Raw genomic sequence first — 21,261 nt, 5'->3', positions numbered from 1 at the left:
GGTCATTCCCCAACCTCCACGACCAGACCACAAGCTTGCTAGGACGTGATGAGCACCCTATACCCCCTCCTATTCATTCCTCGTGGTTAGATTGACTGGATTTGAGGTCATCAAGCTCAATAATAGCCTCCACCACCATTAAAGGTAATAACTGAGTTTCGGTCATTTTTGGCATGTGCATGTTATCCTACACGGTAGAGAAGGTCAAGATGATGCTTTAGGTCCAAAATCATCGCTGATGAGCTCACCAAGTTCCCCTGGCCGAGCACAATGGTTTGACCACATTTTATAGCGGTCTGACCGCCGTTCCAGGAGTTGGACCGCCCCCCGAGCCGGTCTGACCACCATACCCCAAATCTCTATGCACGTCGGCGGTCTGACCGTGTTTTCCCATGGTCTGACAGCCACTCCTGGCGGTCTGACTGCCCCTATTGGCTGTCTGACCACGGTCAACTCAGACAGTACCGTTTCAGTGCAGTTCACTGTTTGCTGAAACTTGTAAAATTCATAATAAATTCTCTGTAGCTCTAAAAATTTTGAAACCAATTTTTTTGTTTCATAATACCCTAATCTACCTATTAAAAATATCCCCAGCTATGAAATAATTAATTAAATTTCTGAGATAAATTAATTAGGTTATGCTTCATTAATTCACCGTTAATTCTTTACAAATCCAAAAATTGTGAAACCAATTTTGCTAGTCTTCTTATGACTTTTTATAGCTAGAAAAGTGTTTCCATGCATTATAAAACATATTTAGGGCATTCCATCATATACATATTGTAGCATGCATTGTTGCACTTCATTCATACTCATCATTGCATGCGTTCTTCTTTAGTGAATGAAGAACCAGAGTGTGGCGTGATCGTGGTTGAAGGCGACGCCAACCTCTCAGAGTTCTGTGAGTGTTGTGCGGGGAGTATCAGACAACCGCCAGAGCAGCAAGGCAGGCATTTAAGCATATTGCACCCGTTGAATTGAAGTGTGAAGTCTAAAATTGATAAGATATGCTCTATGTATGTTTGTATGTGTAGCGAGTCAATATCGGGTTTATGTGGGTAGAACCTATGTTGATTGCATTACATCTACCTTGAGTTTTAAATATCCACATCGTTATAGCCTTAGCGATATTGTTGATGTCTAATTTACAAGGTCATTCAAAATGCTTAGCGATGCATAGGTCACCGGTAGAAGTCGAGTGGTGGAGTGTTACATTGCTCGCAAGCTATAGATTTAATTACGGTTCACTATGATAATATTGATGATGTTGGTTGTTTGAGTTGTGAGGATGAGACGAGATGTGGGCAGTGTTAGGGGTGTCTTCTGCCCTGGAAGAGTTTCTCGGGGTAGTTCGGGAGAGGAGCCTGGGAACCATAGACCGCTTTGCATCGTTTAAGCACCGTCTATCGGTGCCGTTGACTTCAGCACTTTTCGTACTTGCTACATGTCGCATTATGGGAACGACAAGCCGAATACCTTTATAGGTGTGGCCTTTTGGTGTGCGAATCGATGGTGTGAGCTGTCGGGCTTGTAGAGGCATCTAATTTATTCTGGGAGTACTTCTGGATGACCCCCGCACCTATCGGCACATGAGAAAATGGTTGGGGCTTATTGGGAAAGGTTGACTCGAGTACCCCATTGCGTAGGCCTGTGTGGGCACGTGGGTCATATGGTCCTCAAGTCGTGTAGGTAAAGGAGTATCCCCTACAGGGTGTAAAAACAATTCGAATTGCCACACTCTCGGTCATAAGTATGCTTCTGTCCATCCGCATCGGTCGTAGTTACGAGTGTGGGATGATGGTATGGATGGTCTATTGGGAAATATTGATGTTGGCTATTGATGTATTGCTATGTTTCCATTTACATCTATGCGCAAGCTGTTGGTTATAGAGTATGTTGGTTAAGTATAAGTGTTCACATATATGTGTCTAGGTTGCATAAGCATATTAATGTACTTAACCTTGTGGTCTTTTTCTTGCTAATGGTTCAATGCATGATCCTTGGAGTCGGGTTATTTGTATGTACCCTATATGGATTAAATTTTGCGACTACATTCGTACTCAGCTGTTCTACGGGTTTTACAGGTGAGGAAGAGATGGTATTTGGCTACTTTACGCCTACCGAGGGGTGGCGGGCATGAGTCGACAACTGCTCGGTGATCGCACTTTTGGGGTGAAGCCTAAGGGCATATGGCTTCACCCACCTTTTGTGATCTATAGCTTTTGTTTTTGCTGCGTAGTTCTCTTTTGGCTAGGAGTTGCTCAGTTTTAGTTTCCTTCTGGATCTCTTTTGCTGTAAATTATTAAACTTGTTAATGCTTAAGATCTTGTAATATAATTTAAATTACTCGCTCCTTATTAAGCTTGGTTGTGATGGCTTATGTTGGAAAGACATGTGTTCCGATCTTGGGCACAAAACACGTGCGGGGACTACCGGGATAGTATTTCGTTTAATCGTTAAAGTTGTGATTAAGTAAATAATCAACTTATTGATTAATTAGAATACTATTTAGATGGTTTCTTACAGCTTGGTATCCGAGCTTGGTTTAATGAAGTAGCCTAAACAATGCTTAGGACGTAGGTTAGTAAAGTGTCTAATCCAATAAGTAACCCACTAAAGTTTCTTTTATATCTCTCCATGATTAATATATATGAACCTGCTATATTATGCTCCTAAGTGTAATACGTTGATGTCGTTTGAGAAAGAAATGTGTAGATAGGAATCGAGCATACCTTCATTTTCTATAACTCATATACATGTTTTTTTACCCAAGTATAGGGTATTATGAGATCCAAGTAATGATATCCGGCTGATGCTACTATACTAAGTCGGAATTTGATGTTCCCTCTTCTATCTTGTCGTCATTAACAGGATGAGAACCCGTGATAGTTTGGGTGAGCTTTCTGAGGCCTCGAATAAGAATAATCCAGTGCCGCCTCCACCACAGAGCATGGCGAAGGTGCTCATACAAACTGAGCAAAACTGTCAGGCTCTCGTGCATAATACGGCCCCTCATGGAGGAGGTGGGGCCGGACGTTGTGATGACTTCGCTAATTTTCTACAAACTCAGCCAACCACCTTCACGTGGGCTGAGGATCCTTTGGATGACAACCACTAGCTCTGGACTATCGAGTAGAAGCTCGCTCTCCTTCGATGCGAGGACCACGAGAAGGCGCTCTTCGCCACCCATCAGCTTCAGGGTGCAGCGGGCGCATGGTGGTCCAAAGTTCTGGTCATGCCCCCCACTAATCACCGGTGTCTTGAGCGGAGTTCTGCCAAGTATTCCGTGATTTCCACATCCCTAAGGGCTTTATGGAGGTCAAGAGGCGGGAGTTTATGGACCTCAAGTAAGGAGGCAAATCGATGATGGAGTATATGTAGGTGTTCAACCACCTTGCATAGTATGCACCGGACGAGGTCAACACCGACGAGCGGAAGCAATACCGCTTTGTGAATGGCCTAAGTTCCAAGATGCAAGACCGGTTATCGGCGCATGAGTTCACTGATTTCAACAAGCTAATGAGCACCTCTCTCACGGTGGAGTTCAAGTTGAAGAACCATTAGGAGGAGAAGAAGCGCAAGAGGGTTCTGTCGTCTTCTATGGGCGGGAGCTCTCAATTTGCACGGACGGAGAGTCAACCTCCTCCATCGCATGTGACGACTTCGGCCGCTCCATGACCAATGTGGATTGTACGGCGCTCATCTTTCTCCGCTCTGTAAGGACAACCTCCAAGACCCGCCAGTTCTCAAGCCACTGTGACTGGTGGCCCTAGCGGCCCGTGCTACAACTATGGGCGCGTCGGACATTTCGCACGTGATTGCCCTTATCCGAAGCCGGGAGCCATGGTGACGGCTCCAAGGCCACCACCACCTGCAGGGTAAAGGAGTACCCCTGCATGGTGTAAAAATAATTCGAATTGCCACGCTCTCGGTTATGAGCATGCTTCTGTTCATCTGCACCGATCATAGAGTTACGAGTGTGGGACGATGGTATGGATGGTCTATTGGGAAATGTTGATGTTGGCTATTGATGTATTGCTATGTTTTCATTTACATTTATGTGTAAGTTGTTGGTTACAAGATATGTTGGTTAAGCATAGGTGCTTACATATATGTGTCTAGGTTGCTTAAGCATATTAATGTACTTAACCTTGTGTTATTTTTCTTGCTAATGGCTCAATACATGATCCTTGAAATTGAATTATTTATATGTATCATATATGGATTAAGTCTTGTGAGTAACTTCGTACTTAGCTGCTCTACAGGTTTTGCAAGTGAGAAAGAAGCGGTGTTTGGCTACTTCACGCTTACCGAGGGTGATGGGCATGAGTAGGCAACTACTCGGTGGTCGCGCTTTTGGGGTGAAGACTAAGAGCATATAGCTTTACTCACCTTTTGTGGTATATAATTTTTGTTTTCGCTGCGTTAATTCTTTTTTGCTTGGAGTTGATCAGTTTTAGTTTTCTCCTAGATCTTTTTTCTGCAAATTATTAACTTGGTAATACTTAAGATCTTGTAATATAATTTAAATTACTCGATTGTGATAGTTTATGTTGGAAATACATATGTTCCGATCTTAAATAAAAAAACACATACCGGGACTATCAAAATAGTTTTCTAATGTTAAAATCATAATTAAATAAACAGTCAACTTAATAATTAATTAAAATTATTAATTAATGCAGATGCAAACGCGAAGTCCATTTCCATTTCTTCACCGCATCGTCCAAAAATACCCCCGCCCCTCGGATTACTCCCCGCAAAACCGCAGCAAGATCACTGGACCGGCGAAGAGGGAGACCGCGGAGAGCGGCGAGAAGACGCGGCGACTAATAACAAACGCTTCACCAGCTCGACCAGGCCGGCCAGCCAACCTCCAACGCGACACGGCCACTGCACGACACAGCGGTACAGAAAGAACTCAAAGAACTACGCGGTCGGGGCGCGGGGACCACGAGACGTCGACGCGACGGGACGAGGAGACAGCGCCGGCGCCTCTGAGTTCCGCGATCCCCGAAACCTTGTGCGCCGCACGCGGGTCCGTCGGAGGCTGCTGGTGCAGCGGGTGGATGGTGCCGCTGCGTGGGGCCCCGCTGCGGCAGAAGGGCGGCGTGGCGGACGACGTGGAGGAGCTGGAGGAGGGGGAGGCCTGCCCCGACGGCGACGACGACGAGGCCTTCTTCGACCCCGACGCCGCGCTCTCCTACATCGTGAGTACCCACCCTGTCCCTGGCCTGGCTCCCTCCTCTCCCTCTCGGGCTCGCGGAAGTGCGGCGGCGGGTTGTGCTAGCTTGCTGTGGTGTTAAATTCGGCGCGGATGGGACCAATTCAGTGCGGTGAGCTGCTTGAACGGCCAAATTCACCGCTTGGGAGCTTTGCACGGTTGGGCACTTAATCGGTAGGCAGGACGCCTGTTTCTACTGCTTTGGTTGAGTGAGTGCTCTGGAGTCTGAACACTACTCAACGTCGTGGCGCTCTGGACAGTTAGCGCTGTGTGTTTTATCCACGTTTAGTGGTGTGAGGGAGTCCCTTGCTCCGCTTGCTTCTCATCAACAATGGGGAAAGGTCGCTCATTTAGGTGGATAGTGGCGCATGTGGGTGATATTGGGCTTTGATGGCTTCATCTTTACATGGAAAATAAATGCCGGATGATGTTTTAATGGTCTCTGTGCTAATTAAGTGCTATGCGTTACTTTTTTTGTTACACGATAAAAGATCAACTAATCAGAGATGCTACAAATACCCCAAAAAGTGAACTTTCCTGTTGTTTACGGAAAACTTACAACTTGAGCAACGGCGCAAGGATTTGGGGATGCTTTTGTACTAGTGACTGTATGAACTTTTTTCCCTTTTGAGATTCTGTAGGTCTGTTTCATAGTATTCGTGGTTTCAACAAGGCTCTTTTGTCAACATTGTGCCATAAATTACAACTGCATTGTTGTTCTGACTTGAGAGCTTGAGGATGTTAGCTTGCTTGAACACTTCAACTCAAACACACAAATACCTTTATATAGAAGTAAATGAAACACAATAAGGTGTGAATGATGGAACCTCTTGATGTCGAAGTTAAGTGAATGGCATGGACAATATTTTTTTTAAAAATAGCTTAGGATTAGACTTTGCTATGTTCTTTGCCAATCAATGCTTGATTTGACAACATATCGGGAACTTTAGTTCGAATAATGATGCATGTCTATACCTTTGACTAAGTTTTTTTTTTCCCAACTTTTTGTGGCATTCTTGTTGAGTGAGTTCTTCATTTGGTTCCAGGATGAAAAACTTCAGCGTGTTCTAGGACATTTTCAGAAGGACTTTGAAGGAGGAGTTTCTGCAGAGATCCTAGGTGAGAGCTGATGGTCAATGCTGGTCAGTTTCATGTGATGCATTTGAGAGGGACGTTAAGCAGAGCACAATCTTTGACAGGGTCCAAATTTGGTGGATATGGTTCATTTTTGCCCACATATCAGCGTTCTTCTCCCCCATTGCCTCAAACCAGAAGCCCACACATGGCAGCAAACATTAGCACATCTAGATCACCTTACCAACCATCTGCTGAGGTTTTCATTGATTTTCATTTCGCTGTTAAGTTGTGTATGATCTAGTGAATACTCATTCATGTTGTATTGGTAATGTCATGATTTATTAATGCAGAGAATGGATCAAAACGCTTCTACTGCGGCTGTGGAGTCCATTTCCCAAAATAACAGTTCTGGAGCACCTTCAACTAGTGATTTATGTAAGAAGGAAAGATGCTCGAGCACAAACGGTGAGGAATCGGTTGGGGGTTCTGATTCTTTGGAGAGTTCCTTTAATGGTAGTGACTCGAAGTCACTCAAAGTTGGTTCCAACAATGCTCTCCCAAGAAAAAATGCAGCTATCTATAGTGGCCTGGGCCTTGATATTTCTTCATCTTCGTCCTTGGAGGAGAGTCCTGATAGGCTCAGGGGACTATCTCCTGAGTTGAGCAATGTGCCATATGAATCACCTTGGACCATCCTGCAGGTGAATTACTGTTAATTCACCATGTTAATATTTGTTTAACTCATCAAGCAAAGTAGTAACTAGAATTGCTTTTCTTTCTGCATCGTCTTTCAGGTCATGACATGCTTTCCAGTTCCTGGAGGGTTATTGCTGTCACCCCTGTGTGGCAACATGCTGCAATTAACGAATAAAGTTGCTCCGTTGGTAAAGAAATGGGAAACACATTTGGACATAGAAAATGCACCTAGAGCATTTGAAGGACTTTTGCTGTCTTCTCTTCCACCTGGACATGTCAGAGGCCATGTGGCTAAGCACATGAAGTCTGGCAGTAAGAAAAAGATATCTACATATACAAAGACTAGAAAAGATAAAGGTGATACTGGTGCGATCGTGAACAAGGAGGTCAACATAGAAATGCTTGCTAGCCAAGAGATTACATTGGACATGCCTGCTTCAACCATGGAGCTAATGGGTGAGAGTCAATTTGCGCATGAATCAACAAGAAATACTTGCATATCCAAGCCTTCTCAACAAAATGAAGATGTTCGATTGAAAGAACAAATACGTGGCAATGACCTGGCAACAGTTAAAGCTGAAGCAATCAAAGCAGAAGCCACAAAGTATACAGAAAATAGTGGTTTTGGAAATTCAGGTACTGGTTATTTAGCACCAAAGGGGGAACCAAAAATTAATACGGACAAAGTGGCCATTGATATAGGGGAAAGGGATATGTCTAATCACAAATCTTCTTCATTTGATAGGAAGAAAAAAAGCAAAGTAAAAACTGAGAGGAAGTTTGAGGCAGCCGCAGTTGATTTTGAATACGAGGACAGGAATAAGGACTGGGGTGTTGGGCCATGTGATGACTTGAGGAACGTTCATGTGAAAGAAACATTTTCCAGTAACAAAACTGGATATGATAACTCCCGAACTGAGGTCAAAAGAATGCACAAGGAACGCCAGGTGAATGCTGCAGCATCATATGATTTCTTAGAGGATGACAACTGTACCCACTATTCTGCAGCGGTTATAGATAGGAAAAATCACACTCAGTTAAAATCTAGTCATTTGGAAAAGAAAACCAGATCTCACAATGATCTTAGTGAAAACCTACCTAACAGATCTCAAGGAGGCATGGAGGGGGTTTTGTTGGATAACAGAAGTGCCCAGGGAGAATTATGTCAAAAAGAGAATATGATGAACACCAATAACGAGAATGATTTTGATGTCGGTTCTGCAAGGAAGGATATCCCAACCAGTGTAAAGCACGGACGATTTCCTGTTTCAGAGGAACAGTTGCATATGCCATCAACCAGCGGGGTAGCAACTACAAATGCAGATCCTTTTCCTGTACCTGTTGTGATAAAGGACCATTGGGTATGCTGTGACATATGCCAGAAATGGCGTCTTCTACCCTACGGAACGAACCCTTCTATGCTTCCCAAGAAGTGGAAATGTAGCATGCTTTACTGGCTGTAAGTTCAAGTTCATGCATAAGCTATAAATACTTGAATACTTTTTTAAGGTCCACATATATCCATATTTCTATCCGTCTCCAGGATGCATTATTGTTTGCGCGCGATAACTGACATCTTACATGTTATGAGTTGCCTTAAAATGCTTGGTTTCCATACTCAAATCAGTTGTCTTTTTGAAAAAAAAAAACAAATCAATTATCTCAGTTTCTTTTGGCCAGGAATATTTCTTCCATCTACCTTAATGCCATTTCTTTTAAAACAGCTATATTTTGGTAGACCTTAGTATTAGTTCTGGACTAATATTGTACTCCAATTTTCCCCCTGTTTTGCTAAGTGCCCCATGAGCTGTGTGATACCATTGAGCAAATGCAAGGGCTCCTATGGCCTGTGTGGTTTTTTTTTTTTTTCATAAATGATTTTCATAGAGCACAAGTTTTCCACTGCTAAAAAGTAGTTCAAATTATTTGCAGACCTGGGATGAATAGGTGTGACATCAGTCAGGATGAAACAACAGATGCTCTGAATGCATTGTATGTCATTCCAGCACTTGCCACAGGTGTTTCTTCAGGTGGTCCTCACACTGCAGGTGCAGGTACAGCAACATCCAGCGTCTACAACATAAGTGGACAGATTGAACAGAGTAGGAAAAGGAAAATTGCTCCGAGTGATGGGAATGGTCTGGTTGAGAGTTCTTACCATACACCATTGTCAATTCCTCTGATGAGCAACCAGCAGGATCCTAGCAAAAATAAAAGAACAATTGATGGCGAGCATTATAATTTCAAGAAACATTCTGTGAACAAACACCTCAGGCCGATGAGCAGATCAGCTGACCTTGTTTCTGAAAAGCAGAAGTCTAAGCACAATCACAGTAGTTACTCAGATGGAGGTTTAGTTCTCTATCATATTTGTTATGTATGATATGTCTGATATGGATTACTCCCTCCAGTCACATATAAGTGTCGTTTTGGGTTGCATGCAGTCAACATTTTCAAGTTTGGCTACAAATTACTCTTTATGTATTGAGTTTTGATATATGAAAATGATATGGGTGTATTTGTCTCGAAAAGTAGTTTCATAATAGTATACCTTTGCTATATTCTATAAATATATTACACCAAAACTTAGCATTTAAAGATGTGTTTTGGGGACCGTGTCGATGTCCAAAACGACACTTATTTATGACTACAGGGAGTATCTTCTAATAAATTTTCATTCTATGTTGTATTCTGTTATTTAAATTTCTTACTGACACATAATTCTATGTTTATGTACAGGATATATTAGGGAAAGGACCAAGGCACATTCAAAGATAAGGAACAAAAGAGGGATTGATCAAGATGAACACAAAACATCTAAGAAAACTAAAAAGGAGGATCGACACCAAATTGACAGAGATCGGGACCATGATTGTGATTCAGCTGGTGGGGAAGTTGCTGATGAACCTGAGGCTTTGTCTGCAAAGGCAAAAGCCATGAAGGGTTCACGTGAAACTGGTGACATTTGTTTACACAAGGAAAAAGTTACTTCAGGGTATGATTTATTGGAAAAACCCAAGAGTACTAATGATGTGGATGTACCCTTTCATAGGGGGGAGAAAGAACGTCCTTCTGATGTAGGCATATTAGATTTGTCTTCCAAGAAGAAGGTAGTGAAGGAATGGGAGGAGAATCAGGTTAATTCAATACATTGTGTAAGCAATGGGTGCAAGAACGAGAACTTGAAGGACAAGAAGTCTAATATATTGAAGTCCGAAGAGATGGCATCCAAGATGGATAGTAAACCTGGAAAATTTCAGCATGCAGATACAGTGTTGTCTTCTTCTGGGGGGCGCCTAAATCATGAGCTAGTTGCCGACGACAAGTTTGTTACTGGGAAAGAAGGTTCATCAGAACTATGGGAAACTTTACCTCCCAGGCAGGCTATGGACTTGGCTGAACCCACTGGGAGGGATGTTGCCTATCTGCAATCTTCCACAGCTGCAACCTCAAGCTCTTCAAAGATTTCGAGCTCCCAAAGAAACAAAAACTCTCGAGAAGCAAGGGACTCTCCAGTTGAATCAGTTTTTTCGTCACCGCTGAGAAGTTTTAACATTGTAAAGCTTTCCCAGGCAAGAAAAGATGGAATGCTGAATGTTTGTTTCGACAACACGCATAGCCCAGTAAAATACCCAAACACTGAAGTCGGTGTGTTAGGTAATGGCCAGCAAGCTGGGAGTCAAGCTGCAGGTGAACCCTTTCTTCATAGTTTTCAAGGGAGCTCTTATAACAGTAACAAGGAATTAGCTCAGTCAGCTTGTGCTCAAGTATCCGATATCACTCGTCTGGATAGGTCTTTGGATAATAATCTGCCAAAGGCATCATGCAGAAAGGACCTTACTGTAAATGACACAGGTGTTGGTAGAGGAGATCGTCAACTGTGTTCTGGTAATAAAAAGGGCTTGGATACGGAGGGCCCTTCACCGCAACCTGGTCAGCAACTTTCTGACCATATGTATAAAACTTTGGATACCAAGTCTGATCCCACTGCTCATGGAAATAAGAATATTGAAACTCGCCAAGGTAGTGGATCTGGTCACCAGATGGACATGTCATTTGGAAAAGAAAAATCACACTCTAAAATTGATAATCAAGATATTCAGAAGCCTGTTGCTCAAGTTGTCAATTTGCCTATGGAAGAAAGTAAACAAGAGATCTGCCCGACTTCAGTAAAATCTGAATCGTCAAAAATGAAAGTAAAGTTGATTAGGTCCAATGTTCAAAATGGAGTGCAACGCAGCACTGTTAAGCAAGCGATTTTTAATTCTTTGGGCGCGAGTCCAATGAGAAAGGATGGTAGTATGGTTACATTTGCTCTCAAGGAAGCTAGAGATCTAAAGCATAAGGCTAATCATATGAAGGTTGCTAACTCCCACTTCGCTAGATGTTATATCATCGTGCACTACCCATGATAACAACTTTTCCTTATATTTTTTTGACTCAAATCTGCCCTGCAGAATAATGGACTAGAAGTTGAAAGTACAGGTCTGTACTTTGAGGCAGCTTTGAAGTTTCTGCATGTTGCATTTCTTCTGGAAACTCCTAATTTTGACAGTTCGAGACCAGGTGATGCAGCTCAGTCAATGAAGATGTACTCTGAAACTGCAAAACTATGCAAGTAAGCTACTTGTACGCTTGTCTTTTTGTATCTTAGTTCCTTTTACCAAATGGTTTCACTATTGTGGTTGCGAGAGGACATAAGAGTAAAACTCTGTTGAGGTAGAACAGTGAAGTCGTCCTTTTGAGTGAACAGAAGAGTAAAACTCTGTTGAGGTAGAACAGTGAATTCGTCCTTTCTTCCTGACCCATCTGGCAGTTAATTTGTCACCATATTTGTTGATACCATTTTAGTTGTAGTATGGATATGTTAAACTAAGTTGATTATACCTGAATGCTGGCCAGTTCAATCTAGACACACAATGATTGCTTGTATCTGTTAGGAATAGCAACTTGTATTCAATAAGAGCCCATGAGCGCAATATATAGAGTACATGAGGAATAGAGGATAAGGACTCTAGTAACCTAACTTGTACGTAATGGATAAGGACTCTATATACCTAACACCCCCCTCCCCCTCAAATACAAGGTGTATGCAATAGCGTTGTATTTGAAAGAGGTGACACTAAGTAATAAACTTAATACATCCAAAAACTTATCTCTTCAAAGCCGCTGTAGAGTGGAGTCTTGTAATACTATCGAATCAAGCCGAAGAAGTGCTTAGCAGAGCACAGTAGTCATGATGATGACAACACACAGTGCCCTTATCAAGAATCGCAACAAAGCAACGATGAGTAGCAAGATAACAGACGTAAGTTGTCACTAAACCTATAGATAGACCAAGACGACAAAAAAATGCCTTAGACGAAAAGTAGCAATACGACAAACAAAATGCCCTAGTGACCGTGAATGATAAGCCACGACGGGGAGGAGGCAGCAGGAGGGAGCCGCGACAAGGAGGGAGCCATAATGGGGAGCGGCCAAATGGAGTCAGGGCAGCGCCTAGAGACCACCGAGCGGGGGACGATCGACGAACTACAATAGCAGATCGATTTGTGCCGACGAGTGTGGAATAGATCTAGATCGGAACAAGTTGCGGCGTCCTAAAAAAACCATAGCTCTAATACCATGTTAGGAATAGCAACTTGTAATCAATAGTAGCCTCTGGGGGCAATATATAGAGTACATGAGGAGTACAGTATAAGGACTCTAGTAACCTAATCTATACGTAATGGATAAGGACTCTATATTCCTAACAGTGTCGATCATTCAATCTAGGCTTATAGTGATTACTCATCACTCCCATCCATGCTAGATTGATTTGAGGATTTTCTTTTTTGTTGAGTTTGCACTGAATATTTTGTACAAGACAAGTTACGTATTGGACGTGGAGTTGTAATTAGCGGTATAGAGTCGAGTTGGAGTTAGACTCTTTTAACCTGACCTCCTCATAAATACGAGAGGACCGCTATTGTAACCACAAAACGACGACAAAGCAATAGGCATGTGGGGGGGGGGGTGCCAGCGTTTTTGCCGGACCTAGGCGGCCGGTGTTGCAATTGTGGGGAGGATCGCCCGTAGTCATATCCTGAGGATGTAGGCTTCAGCTGAACCTCGTTAAAAAATATCTCGTCTCCGATGTCGTTCTACAATCTTGCATGGCGTGCCTCGGTAGATCCAAGTTGTTGTGCAGGCAAATTTTCTAACATTTTTACGTATAATTGTATTTCAGAGAAAGCTTGTTTAAGTTTTCTGCTATGCATAGTAATGCTGCAAGTATTTTACGTGCTAAAGTGATGTTATTTTACTTTCCAGTTTTTGTGCTCATGAATATGAACGGTGCAAGAAAATGGCTGCTGCTGCTTTAGCGTATAAGTGTGAAGAAGTGGCTTACCTCAAGGTAGCATCTTATAAACACCCTAGTGCAAGCAAAGATCAACAGGAATTGCAGGCGATTGTACAGATAGCCCCAGGTACTTGATGTCCAAACAATTTGTTCAGCTTGTTGATTGTACACAGTGCTTCACACATTTCACAATCTAATATTGAAGCCCTTCCTCAGTCCACACAGGCTTATGTTTTTCCTTTTTACCTAAAAATCTGGATGCATTTTCATTTGTGCTGCTGGCATTTAGTTCAAATAACGCCTTTTTTCTCTCTATTACTTCATTCCTCTTTTCCCGAAAATTTTTGTGGCAGTTCTATGTCTCTATGGAATTTTTACATGTATATTACCTTTTAATTGTTGCGGTTATATATGTGAATCGTCATCATCTTCTGCCTCAGATATTGATAATATAAATAGCCATGGATTGTCAAAAGCCCCATCAACCAAGGATGGAAGTTCACCCCAAGTGGCTGGCAACCATTTGCCTCTACCAGTTCGTAACCAAGCACACTTGTTGAGATTACTTGCCTATGTAAGTACCTTGTTGCATGTCCTAATGGGCTGTTACTGCAAACAATCCATTCCACTTTCAGCATGGTAGAATTTTATCACTACATTTTATGAGATGAAATTTCCAATTTGTTGTTCCCCCATTGTTTGTAAATTTTTTAAGTGTATCATGTGAGGGGTGGGTGGGGGGGTCAGAACACCAGGGCCTATGTCCAACAGGCTGAATCAACCACAGTATAATACTATAATGTGTTTTAGGTTTTGTATATATTGTATAATGCTACCCATATTCGTTGATTGGAACAAATTAGGAGCTCAGCACTGCAACATTTATCAATATACTAATCATGATATATTAAATTTTTGGTTGAGGTTGGATCAGTAAGTTCTCCAGCATTCAAGGCCCTCATATAAATATATGTTGCAGTACCAGTGAAGTGATTAAAATGACACTTGCTCTCATTAGCATTTTGGTTGGACATAAAATCATGGGAAGCACAATAGCTGTGGTTCTTAGTGGCATCCAGTTTTATAATAATTGCTGTGTGAGCATAGAAATAGCCTTGACAATTTAAGTTAAATGAGAAGTTGAGAACTTTGGAGTAAATGTACATAAATTAAGTATGACAGAAAATAGAATTGGAATTCAAACCCATACAATGCGGCTGCATCTTGTAGAGGCCAAACTGGGTTAGTTAAATGACCTTCCCTTTTGTACTGTATGGAGCTAATAGCTTGAAATTAATTAATTACTGGATGTTCCTTAACCAACATCAGCAACTGGCTATGCTTTCAATGCTAATTGCTTTTTATCAAACTAAGCTAGCTTAATAACACTTCAGTGCATCATCATTCAATAGTGATATTTTGATCTAATTATTGTTTGTTGACCTTCTTAGATAAATGATGTGAACAGTGCATTCGATGCAACTCGCAAATCACAGGTTGCGATTGCTTCTGCTGCTGGCAATCAGGAAAGGGAAAAAGGTGTGGATGATGGTCTTGCTTCAGTAAAAACGGTTTTGGATTTTAACTTCAACAATGTAAATGAATTACTAAGACTTGTCCGACTTTCTATAGAATCAATAAGCATGTGATGTGTTCAGAAATCACAACTGCACAAAATGCTACCCTGCGAATAGCTGCTGTTGGATGCGCGCTGTGATCTGTGCTGCACATTATGCTGGTTGCAGTTACCTTTTTATTTTTACAGAGTGAAACAGTTGGATTTACACAGGCTCATCTGAGTTTGTAGACACTGGCTTAAAAGTTTGACACCTTTGGAGGCGTTCTGTGCTTTCGTACAGTTTGGATCATCTACTTCCGGCTATTGACAGTTTGACACTCGCTGCCTTAGTGGAGGCAGCCTAGGTGAAATGAGCTTAGCATGTGCTATATGTGGGGGTTGGACTTCGTCATTCATCCTGCTGTTTTTGGGAAAGGCACGATCTTTTTGGGAACTTAAACTCTGTAGATCATGTGAAACAAAGGCTTAGTTATGCCAACTTAGGAGCAGTACTGCTGTCCCTTGAGTTAGTGTGAGACTGAAATGATGCGGTACAACTCGATCCAATTTTTTTTCAATGGGTGCTTTTCATTTGAACAGAAAAAACTCTGAAGAATATAAGTTTCTTCATTTTCCTCTTCTTTGCCTTACGTTTGGGAAATCATGAACAGATGAGAGGAGATTGCTAGCAATTAGCTGTAGTAACCAAGATTAATTTCTTCTCATGGATATTGTGGATGAGAGTTCAAGCAGGTATTTTTCACCAATACTTATTCTGTTTCTAATATGTTTTAAGGAAAGTGTGCATTTACTTTCATCTCAATCTCCCAATTTTACCCTGCATCCCTGCCTGAATTATTTGTTACTGCTGTGGCGTACCGTGACCCAAAAATAAGAGGTGGTCAAAAGCCATCGCCAGTAAACACAAGACATTGAACCAAGAAGTGAAATGTTGGATTAATTTGTGCATCAGACTGTTATCTGCGGCCCAAATTATGCAGGATGCATTAAGCCATTTATTTGCTGCACTCGGGATCGGAAGTTACATGATAAAGCTGACGTGGCCACAGTTTGCCAAGTCTGACACGGCCGCCGCACGCCCTGGCCTATAAAACGCACGCACGTACGTACGTACCCAGCATGTCGTTCCATCGAAGCTCCATCGAGTAAGCGCTCTCGACGACGATCGCGACGATGGGGCGCAACCTGGCGACGTCGCTTCTTCTCGTCGTCGGCCTCGCTGTTCTGCTTCCGTCGTTCTGCGCGGCCGATTCGTTCAAGACCACGCCCATGCTCTGGAGCTTCCACCTCCCGCTGCCCGACGGCGTCAGCGGCGCCGAGAGCCTCGCCTTCGACCGCAGGGGCCAAGGGCCCTACGCCGGCGTCTCGGACGGCCGCGTCCTCAAGTGGGGCGGCAGCGCCCTCGGCTGGACCACGTTCGCGCATAACGCCAACTACTCTACTGAAAGATCCCGCTATGCACGGCGTCCGCGGTGCCGTCGGAAGAGACGGAGAGCATGTGCGGCCGCCCGCTGGGCCTGCAGTTCTACGCCAAGACCGGCGACCTCTACATCGCCGACACGTACCTGGTCTGATGAGGGTAGGGCCGGACGGTGGTGAGGCCGCGGTGCTGGCGACCCAAGCGGACGGCGTGCTGTTCCACTTCGTCAACGGTCTGTGACGGAGCTACCGATGCAATCAAGCAGCCGGAGAGTTCCTGGCACAATTCCCAAACTCACGCACAAGCTTTTGGTGCTGCTTAAGAACTGAGCAGCCTTTTCTGTTGTATTGATTGGCTATTTATAAACAAGCTAACATCTAACTGTCTAAACTTGCACCACGATCTCAAAAAACCGTGTCATCTCACGGCCTCAACCATGACGCACACGACGTTGGAAATCCGGAAAACGTTGGTGACCCCACATGAACACAGCACCGCGTCTGGGGTCCCCCTGGACGCGCACGGCCACAGATATGACCCCGCTCACAAACTGAACGAAGAAAACAAAGAGGAAACTGAACATGCAGCGGATTATCAAACAATCTCCCCCTCAATTCTTGCATTGTTCAACCAACCTTGATGACGCCAATCTACCTGTGCAGTTCTGCGAACCAAATACGCCCGAGCGGCTTCGGCAGGATGTTAGCCAGCTGCTCCTCAGTGCCGGCCCATCTGAGCTTGATCTTTCCATTGTCGACGCACTCTCGAATGTAGTGGTACTCAACGTGATGTGCTTGCTTCGGTCATGGTAGACAGGATTCTTGCAGAGAGAAATGGAGGACTTGTTGTCCACCTTAAGCACTGGCGCGCAGGGCTCCAGATTGAGTTTGTCACCGAGCAGCCGTGCTAGTCACACACCTTGACTTGCTGCGGTCGTTCGGCGATGTATTCAACTTCGCAAGACGACAGTGCCACCACCTTCTGTTTCTGTGCTTGCCAAGTCACAGGGCAGCTGCTGAGAAGGTACAACACGCCAATCATGCTCTTGCGATCATCGACGTCGCTAGCCATACCGTTGTCACTGAAGCCCAGCAGCTCCAACCGCGCATCGCACTCCTTTGGATAGAGGATCCTATGGTCGCGCATGTCTGCGATGTATCTCAATTCGTGCTTGATGGTGACCATGTGGTTTTCGTGCGGATCCTCCATGAAACGGTTGACATAACCCACCACAAAGGTCAGGTCAGGCCGTGTGTTCACTAGGTATTGGAGACTTCTGACAATGCTCTAATACTGTGTTGGGTCCACCGCAGGTGAAGTGCTTGATTTTCTCAACTTCAGTCGTGGTTCCATGGGCACATGGCTCGGATTGCAGTCCGCCAGTCCCGCCTTCTCCAAGATCTTCAATGTGTATGCCACCTAGTTCAATGTGATGCCGCTCGTGCTCTGGCGCTCCTCGATGCCAAGGTAGTAGCCGAGCAATCCCAGATCGCTCATGCGGAAATTGCCCCTTCATCTCCTCCTTGAACTGGCCAATTTCGCGAGTGTCGAAGCCGATGATGACCAAGTCGTTGACGTAGACCCTAACGATCAGGTTGTGGCCGTCCTTCTCACGTGTACAGACAGCATGCTCGATGCTGCTCTGGCTGAAACCAAGTGACAACAGAGTGTCATCAAGCTTGGCGTTCCACGCGCGCTGAGCTTGGCGAAGGCCGTAGAGCGCCTTGCGCAGTCGAAGTACCTTGCTCAGGTGTTGATCTTCGACGAAGCCAGGAGGTTGTGCCACGTAGACTTCCTCCTGGAGATCCCCATTGAGGAACACCGATTTGACATCCATATGGTGGACCTCCCAGGCACGGTGCGTGGCAACGGCGAGTAGCAGCCTCACGGTTTCCAGCCGCGCCATAGGAGCAAAGACTTCCTCGAAGCCGATGCCCTCTCGCTGGATATAGCCTTTGGTGACGAGGCGTGCCTTGTGCTTCACCACAGTGCCGCACTCGTCCCGCTTGGTCTTGAAGACCGCCCGGTGGTCTGCAGGAAGATCCTCCAAATTCCAGGTTCGATTTTAAATGATGGATGCCAACTCCTCCTTCAACGCCTTGCGCCAACTTGGTTCTCTCTTGGCCTCAGCAAACGAGGATGGCTCCTATGTCGTCATCGTATGGAGCTCGTCAAGGTCGCGCTTCGCCAACCTGGGGTTGCTTGCCGCACCAAGGACCTTGTCAATGTCGCAGAGCCTCAGTGAGTAGTTGTCATGGTCATTGTCGAGGTGATCAACGACCCCTAGAGGCGGGGAAGTGAACTCCACGCTTGCGCTGCACGTCTACACGTCGGACGCCGCGTCAGGTTTGACCACGCCCGTGCTCTCTGGCGCGACACAGCGTGCTTGGCAGCATGCTTGGAGTCAGGGCAGACACGTGTTCCTCCGGCCTGTTGTAGCTCACCGTGTACTCCACGGTGAAATGGTCGCTGCCGAGCTTCACTTCGTCCACTGGCTTGTCTCAGTCCCACTGGGCCACTTCATTGAAGATGACATCCCACATAACATGCACGCGCCGGTCGACGGGATCATAGACATGGTAGGCCTTGGCGCCGAGCTTGTAGCTGATGAAGACCATGAGCTTGCTGCGGTCATCAAATTTCTTCAGGTGCGGCTTGACCACCTTGATGTGAGTGACATAGCTGAAGGTTTGCAGGAAGTGTATCGCCTGTCGCTCGCCATCCCACGCCTGGTATGGTGTCATACCATCAACACTGCATGTCGGTGACTGATTGAGGACAAGCACTGCGGTGGACACGGCCTCGCCCCAGAACTCCCCCGGCATGTTCTTCGCCTTCATCATGTTGCACGCCATCCCCACAATCATCTAGTTACATCTCTCCACCACCCCGTTCTATTGCGAAGAGTAGGCGCTGTCAGTCGGCCCGTCACACCGGTCCCAGCGTAGTGGTCGGCGAAGGCGATGGATGTCAACACCCCACCTCGGTCCGTGTGGAATGCACAGAGCTTGCACCCGTGCTCGACCTTGGTCACCGTCTAGAACTGCTTGATGGCCTCTGTCGCCTGGTCCTTGGTGGCGATGAGCACCAGCCACATGTAGCGGCTATGATCATCCAACAGGAGTAAGAAGAAGTGCTTCCCGCCCGATGTCATTGGAGTCACAAGACCACACAAGTCACCATGTACGAGATCGAGGACGTCCTGTGCATGGTAGTTGGTCTTTTTCGGGAACGAAGATCGCCTATGGTTGCCACCAAGGCACCCGTCGCAGACCTAATCCATCTGCGTGATCTTGGGTAGCCCTCAGACCCATCCTTCACGCGCCTTCCTTAGTCCCTGAAAGTTCAGGTGGCCAAAATGGGCATGCTATTGCCACGCCTCCTCGGCACTACGCATGGCACACCGGTCGAGCAACCTTCAGCCTGAGGAAGTACAACTGGCTGGGAGATCGCTTCACCTTGGCTAGAAATCATCGCTGTTGGTCACGGATGTAGAGAGTCCCGTCGTCGATCACCATTTGGCACCTAGTTTCATCAAGTTGTCCTAGGCTAATGATGCTCGCGGTCAGCTTGGGGATGTGGTACACCCTTGTGAGCATGCGGTGTGCGCCGCCCTTGCATGTGAACAACACGGCGCTGCGCCCTTTGATGTCAACAATGATCCAACCCCGTAGCGGACGGACCCAGAGATCCCTGTGTCGAGCTCGGAGAAGATGCCCCTCTCACTGGTCATGTGGTTGGTGGCTCCTGTGTCGAGGATCCACTGGTTGTCGCCGTGCTTTTCCTCTCTACCCATATAGACAAACACTTTAACCTCGATAAGGTGCACGTGATTTTTCTCCTGCGGCGACTATGGTGTGGGCGATGTCATTAGATGGTCCGATGGGTTAGGGAAATTAGGCGCCAGACTACCCGAGTCATTGGGGCTATGGTTGCCATAGCAAGGAGCAAAGTGGGCTTGTTGTCTTCTCCTTGAGTCAGATGGGCCTCACCTCCTTTCTTGGTCCTATTGCGGCAGTCCTTGGCCCAGTGGCCCACCTTGCCACAGCTTCGGTAGGTGTCCCTAGACACATCACGACCCGGCCTAGTGCTTCCACTTAGTCAAACCCGGGGCACGTCGTCGCCATTCGACCGCCATAGCCCATCCCCGACACCTCTCCGACTGTCGTCGTCGTCTGCTCCTTTGCCCGACCACCTTGAGCCCTCTTCGGCACTGTCCTCTCTCATGGTGAGATCGCGGCACTACTCCCTCTCTTTTTCACCACTCGCCGGAGCCCCCTTTTCGGTCAACTCTGGCCGCCTCGGCTCCATGCTCAAATCACTGGCGCCTATGGTCCACGGTGGACCGGTGGACCGAAGCCCCTCCCTAATGTTCACAAGCCATCGACTCAGTCCATCACCCTTTTTCCTATTAAAAAATAAATTGTTTTTGTTTTATGACGCCATAAATAGAATTTTCAGTATAAAATCAATTCGGTTTATTCTCGAAAATTAAGTAAAATTTGCAGATTAGCACCTTAAACTTCAAAAGCTTATAACTTTTTGCTCGTAGCTCTGATTTGAGCGTTTTTCGCGCTCAAATATTTGTAGCGATGTGTAGAATCTTTTTATAGGGTTTTTACCTAGTTTTAGTACTATGTTTTGTACTGTTATTAGTAGTTTTCTTTGTGTGCTTTTTCCGATTTGTTGATTAGGAGGTGAGTAGTTTGGGAATCTTCAGGATCAAGCTTTCGAGGACTTTGAGCAACCCTCCGGTGAAGGAAAGTGTCCTTGAACACCCTGTTCTAGGAATCATATGTAGCTATTTTATTCCTTCTATGAATGCTTGTCTAAATTGGAATCCTATGTTAGGATTTACTACCTTTGGTTGATTATTCCTTATCGTCGTTGTTTAACCATGGGCTAAGATGGGTAGTATATGC

General features: G+C 45.2%; 2 protein-coding genes across 2 annotated transcripts; both read left to right on the top strand.

Annotated features, from left to right (window-relative positions):
• The first annotated feature begins 4,698 nt into the window (after positions 1-4,698).
• Positions 4,699-15,208, top strand: LOC133912505 (cysteine-tryptophan domain-containing zinc finger protein 3-like). Its single transcript, XM_062355275.1, has 11 exons — positions 4,699-5,210; positions 6,271-6,343; positions 6,424-6,557; positions 6,652-7,002; positions 7,096-8,456; positions 8,930-9,348; positions 9,737-11,358; positions 11,455-11,615; positions 13,310-13,467; positions 13,781-13,914; positions 14,792-15,208. Exons 1-11 carry the CDS (start codon positions 5,070-5,072, stop codon positions 14,987-14,989), a joined length of 4,752 nt encoding a protein of 1,583 aa, XP_062211259.1. The 5' UTR covers positions 4,699-5,069; the 3' UTR covers positions 14,990-15,208.
• An 884-nt stretch (positions 15,209-16,092) lies between these two features.
• On the top strand, positions 16,093-16,579 carry LOC133910551 (protein STRICTOSIDINE SYNTHASE-LIKE 10-like). The gene is made up of 2 exons (XM_062352908.1): positions 16,093-16,384; positions 16,503-16,579. The coding sequence occupies exons 1-2, from the start codon at positions 16,093-16,095 to the stop codon at positions 16,577-16,579; spliced, it is 369 nt and encodes a 122-aa protein (XP_062208892.1).
• The last annotated feature ends 4,682 nt before the right edge of the window (positions 16,580-21,261 follow it).

This window comes from Phragmites australis, chromosome 3 (assembly GCF_958298935.1).
Source record: "Phragmites australis chromosome 3, lpPhrAust1.1, whole genome shotgun sequence".
NCBI lineage: Eukaryota > Viridiplantae > Streptophyta > Magnoliopsida > Poales > Poaceae > Phragmites > Phragmites australis.
Note: the sequence above shows the minus strand (reverse complement) of the source record. Positions and strands in the feature narration are given on the sequence as shown.

Bases quoted from the DNA above. Each gene is read 5' to 3' on its own strand.
- LOC133912505 (XM_062355275.1), top strand. From the start codon at position 5,070: ATGGTGCCGCTGCGTGGGGCCCCGCTGCGGCAGAAGGGCGGCGTGGCG. The intron at 11,359-11,454 runs GTTGCTAACTCC...TCTGCCCTGCAG, and splicing joins ATAAGGCTAATCATATGAAG to AATAATGGACTAGAAGTTGA. The intron at 11,616-13,309 runs GTAAGCTACTTG...TTTACTTTCCAG, and splicing joins GAAACTGCAAAACTATGCAA to TTTTTGTGCTCATGAATATG.
- LOC133910551 (XM_062352908.1), top strand. From the start codon at position 16,093: ATGGGGCGCAACCTGGCGACGTCGCTTCTTCTCGTCGTCGGCCTCGCT. The intron at 16,385-16,502 runs GTCCGCGGTGCC...TGATGAGGGTAG, and splicing joins AAGATCCCGCTATGCACGGC to GGCCGGACGGTGGTGAGGCC.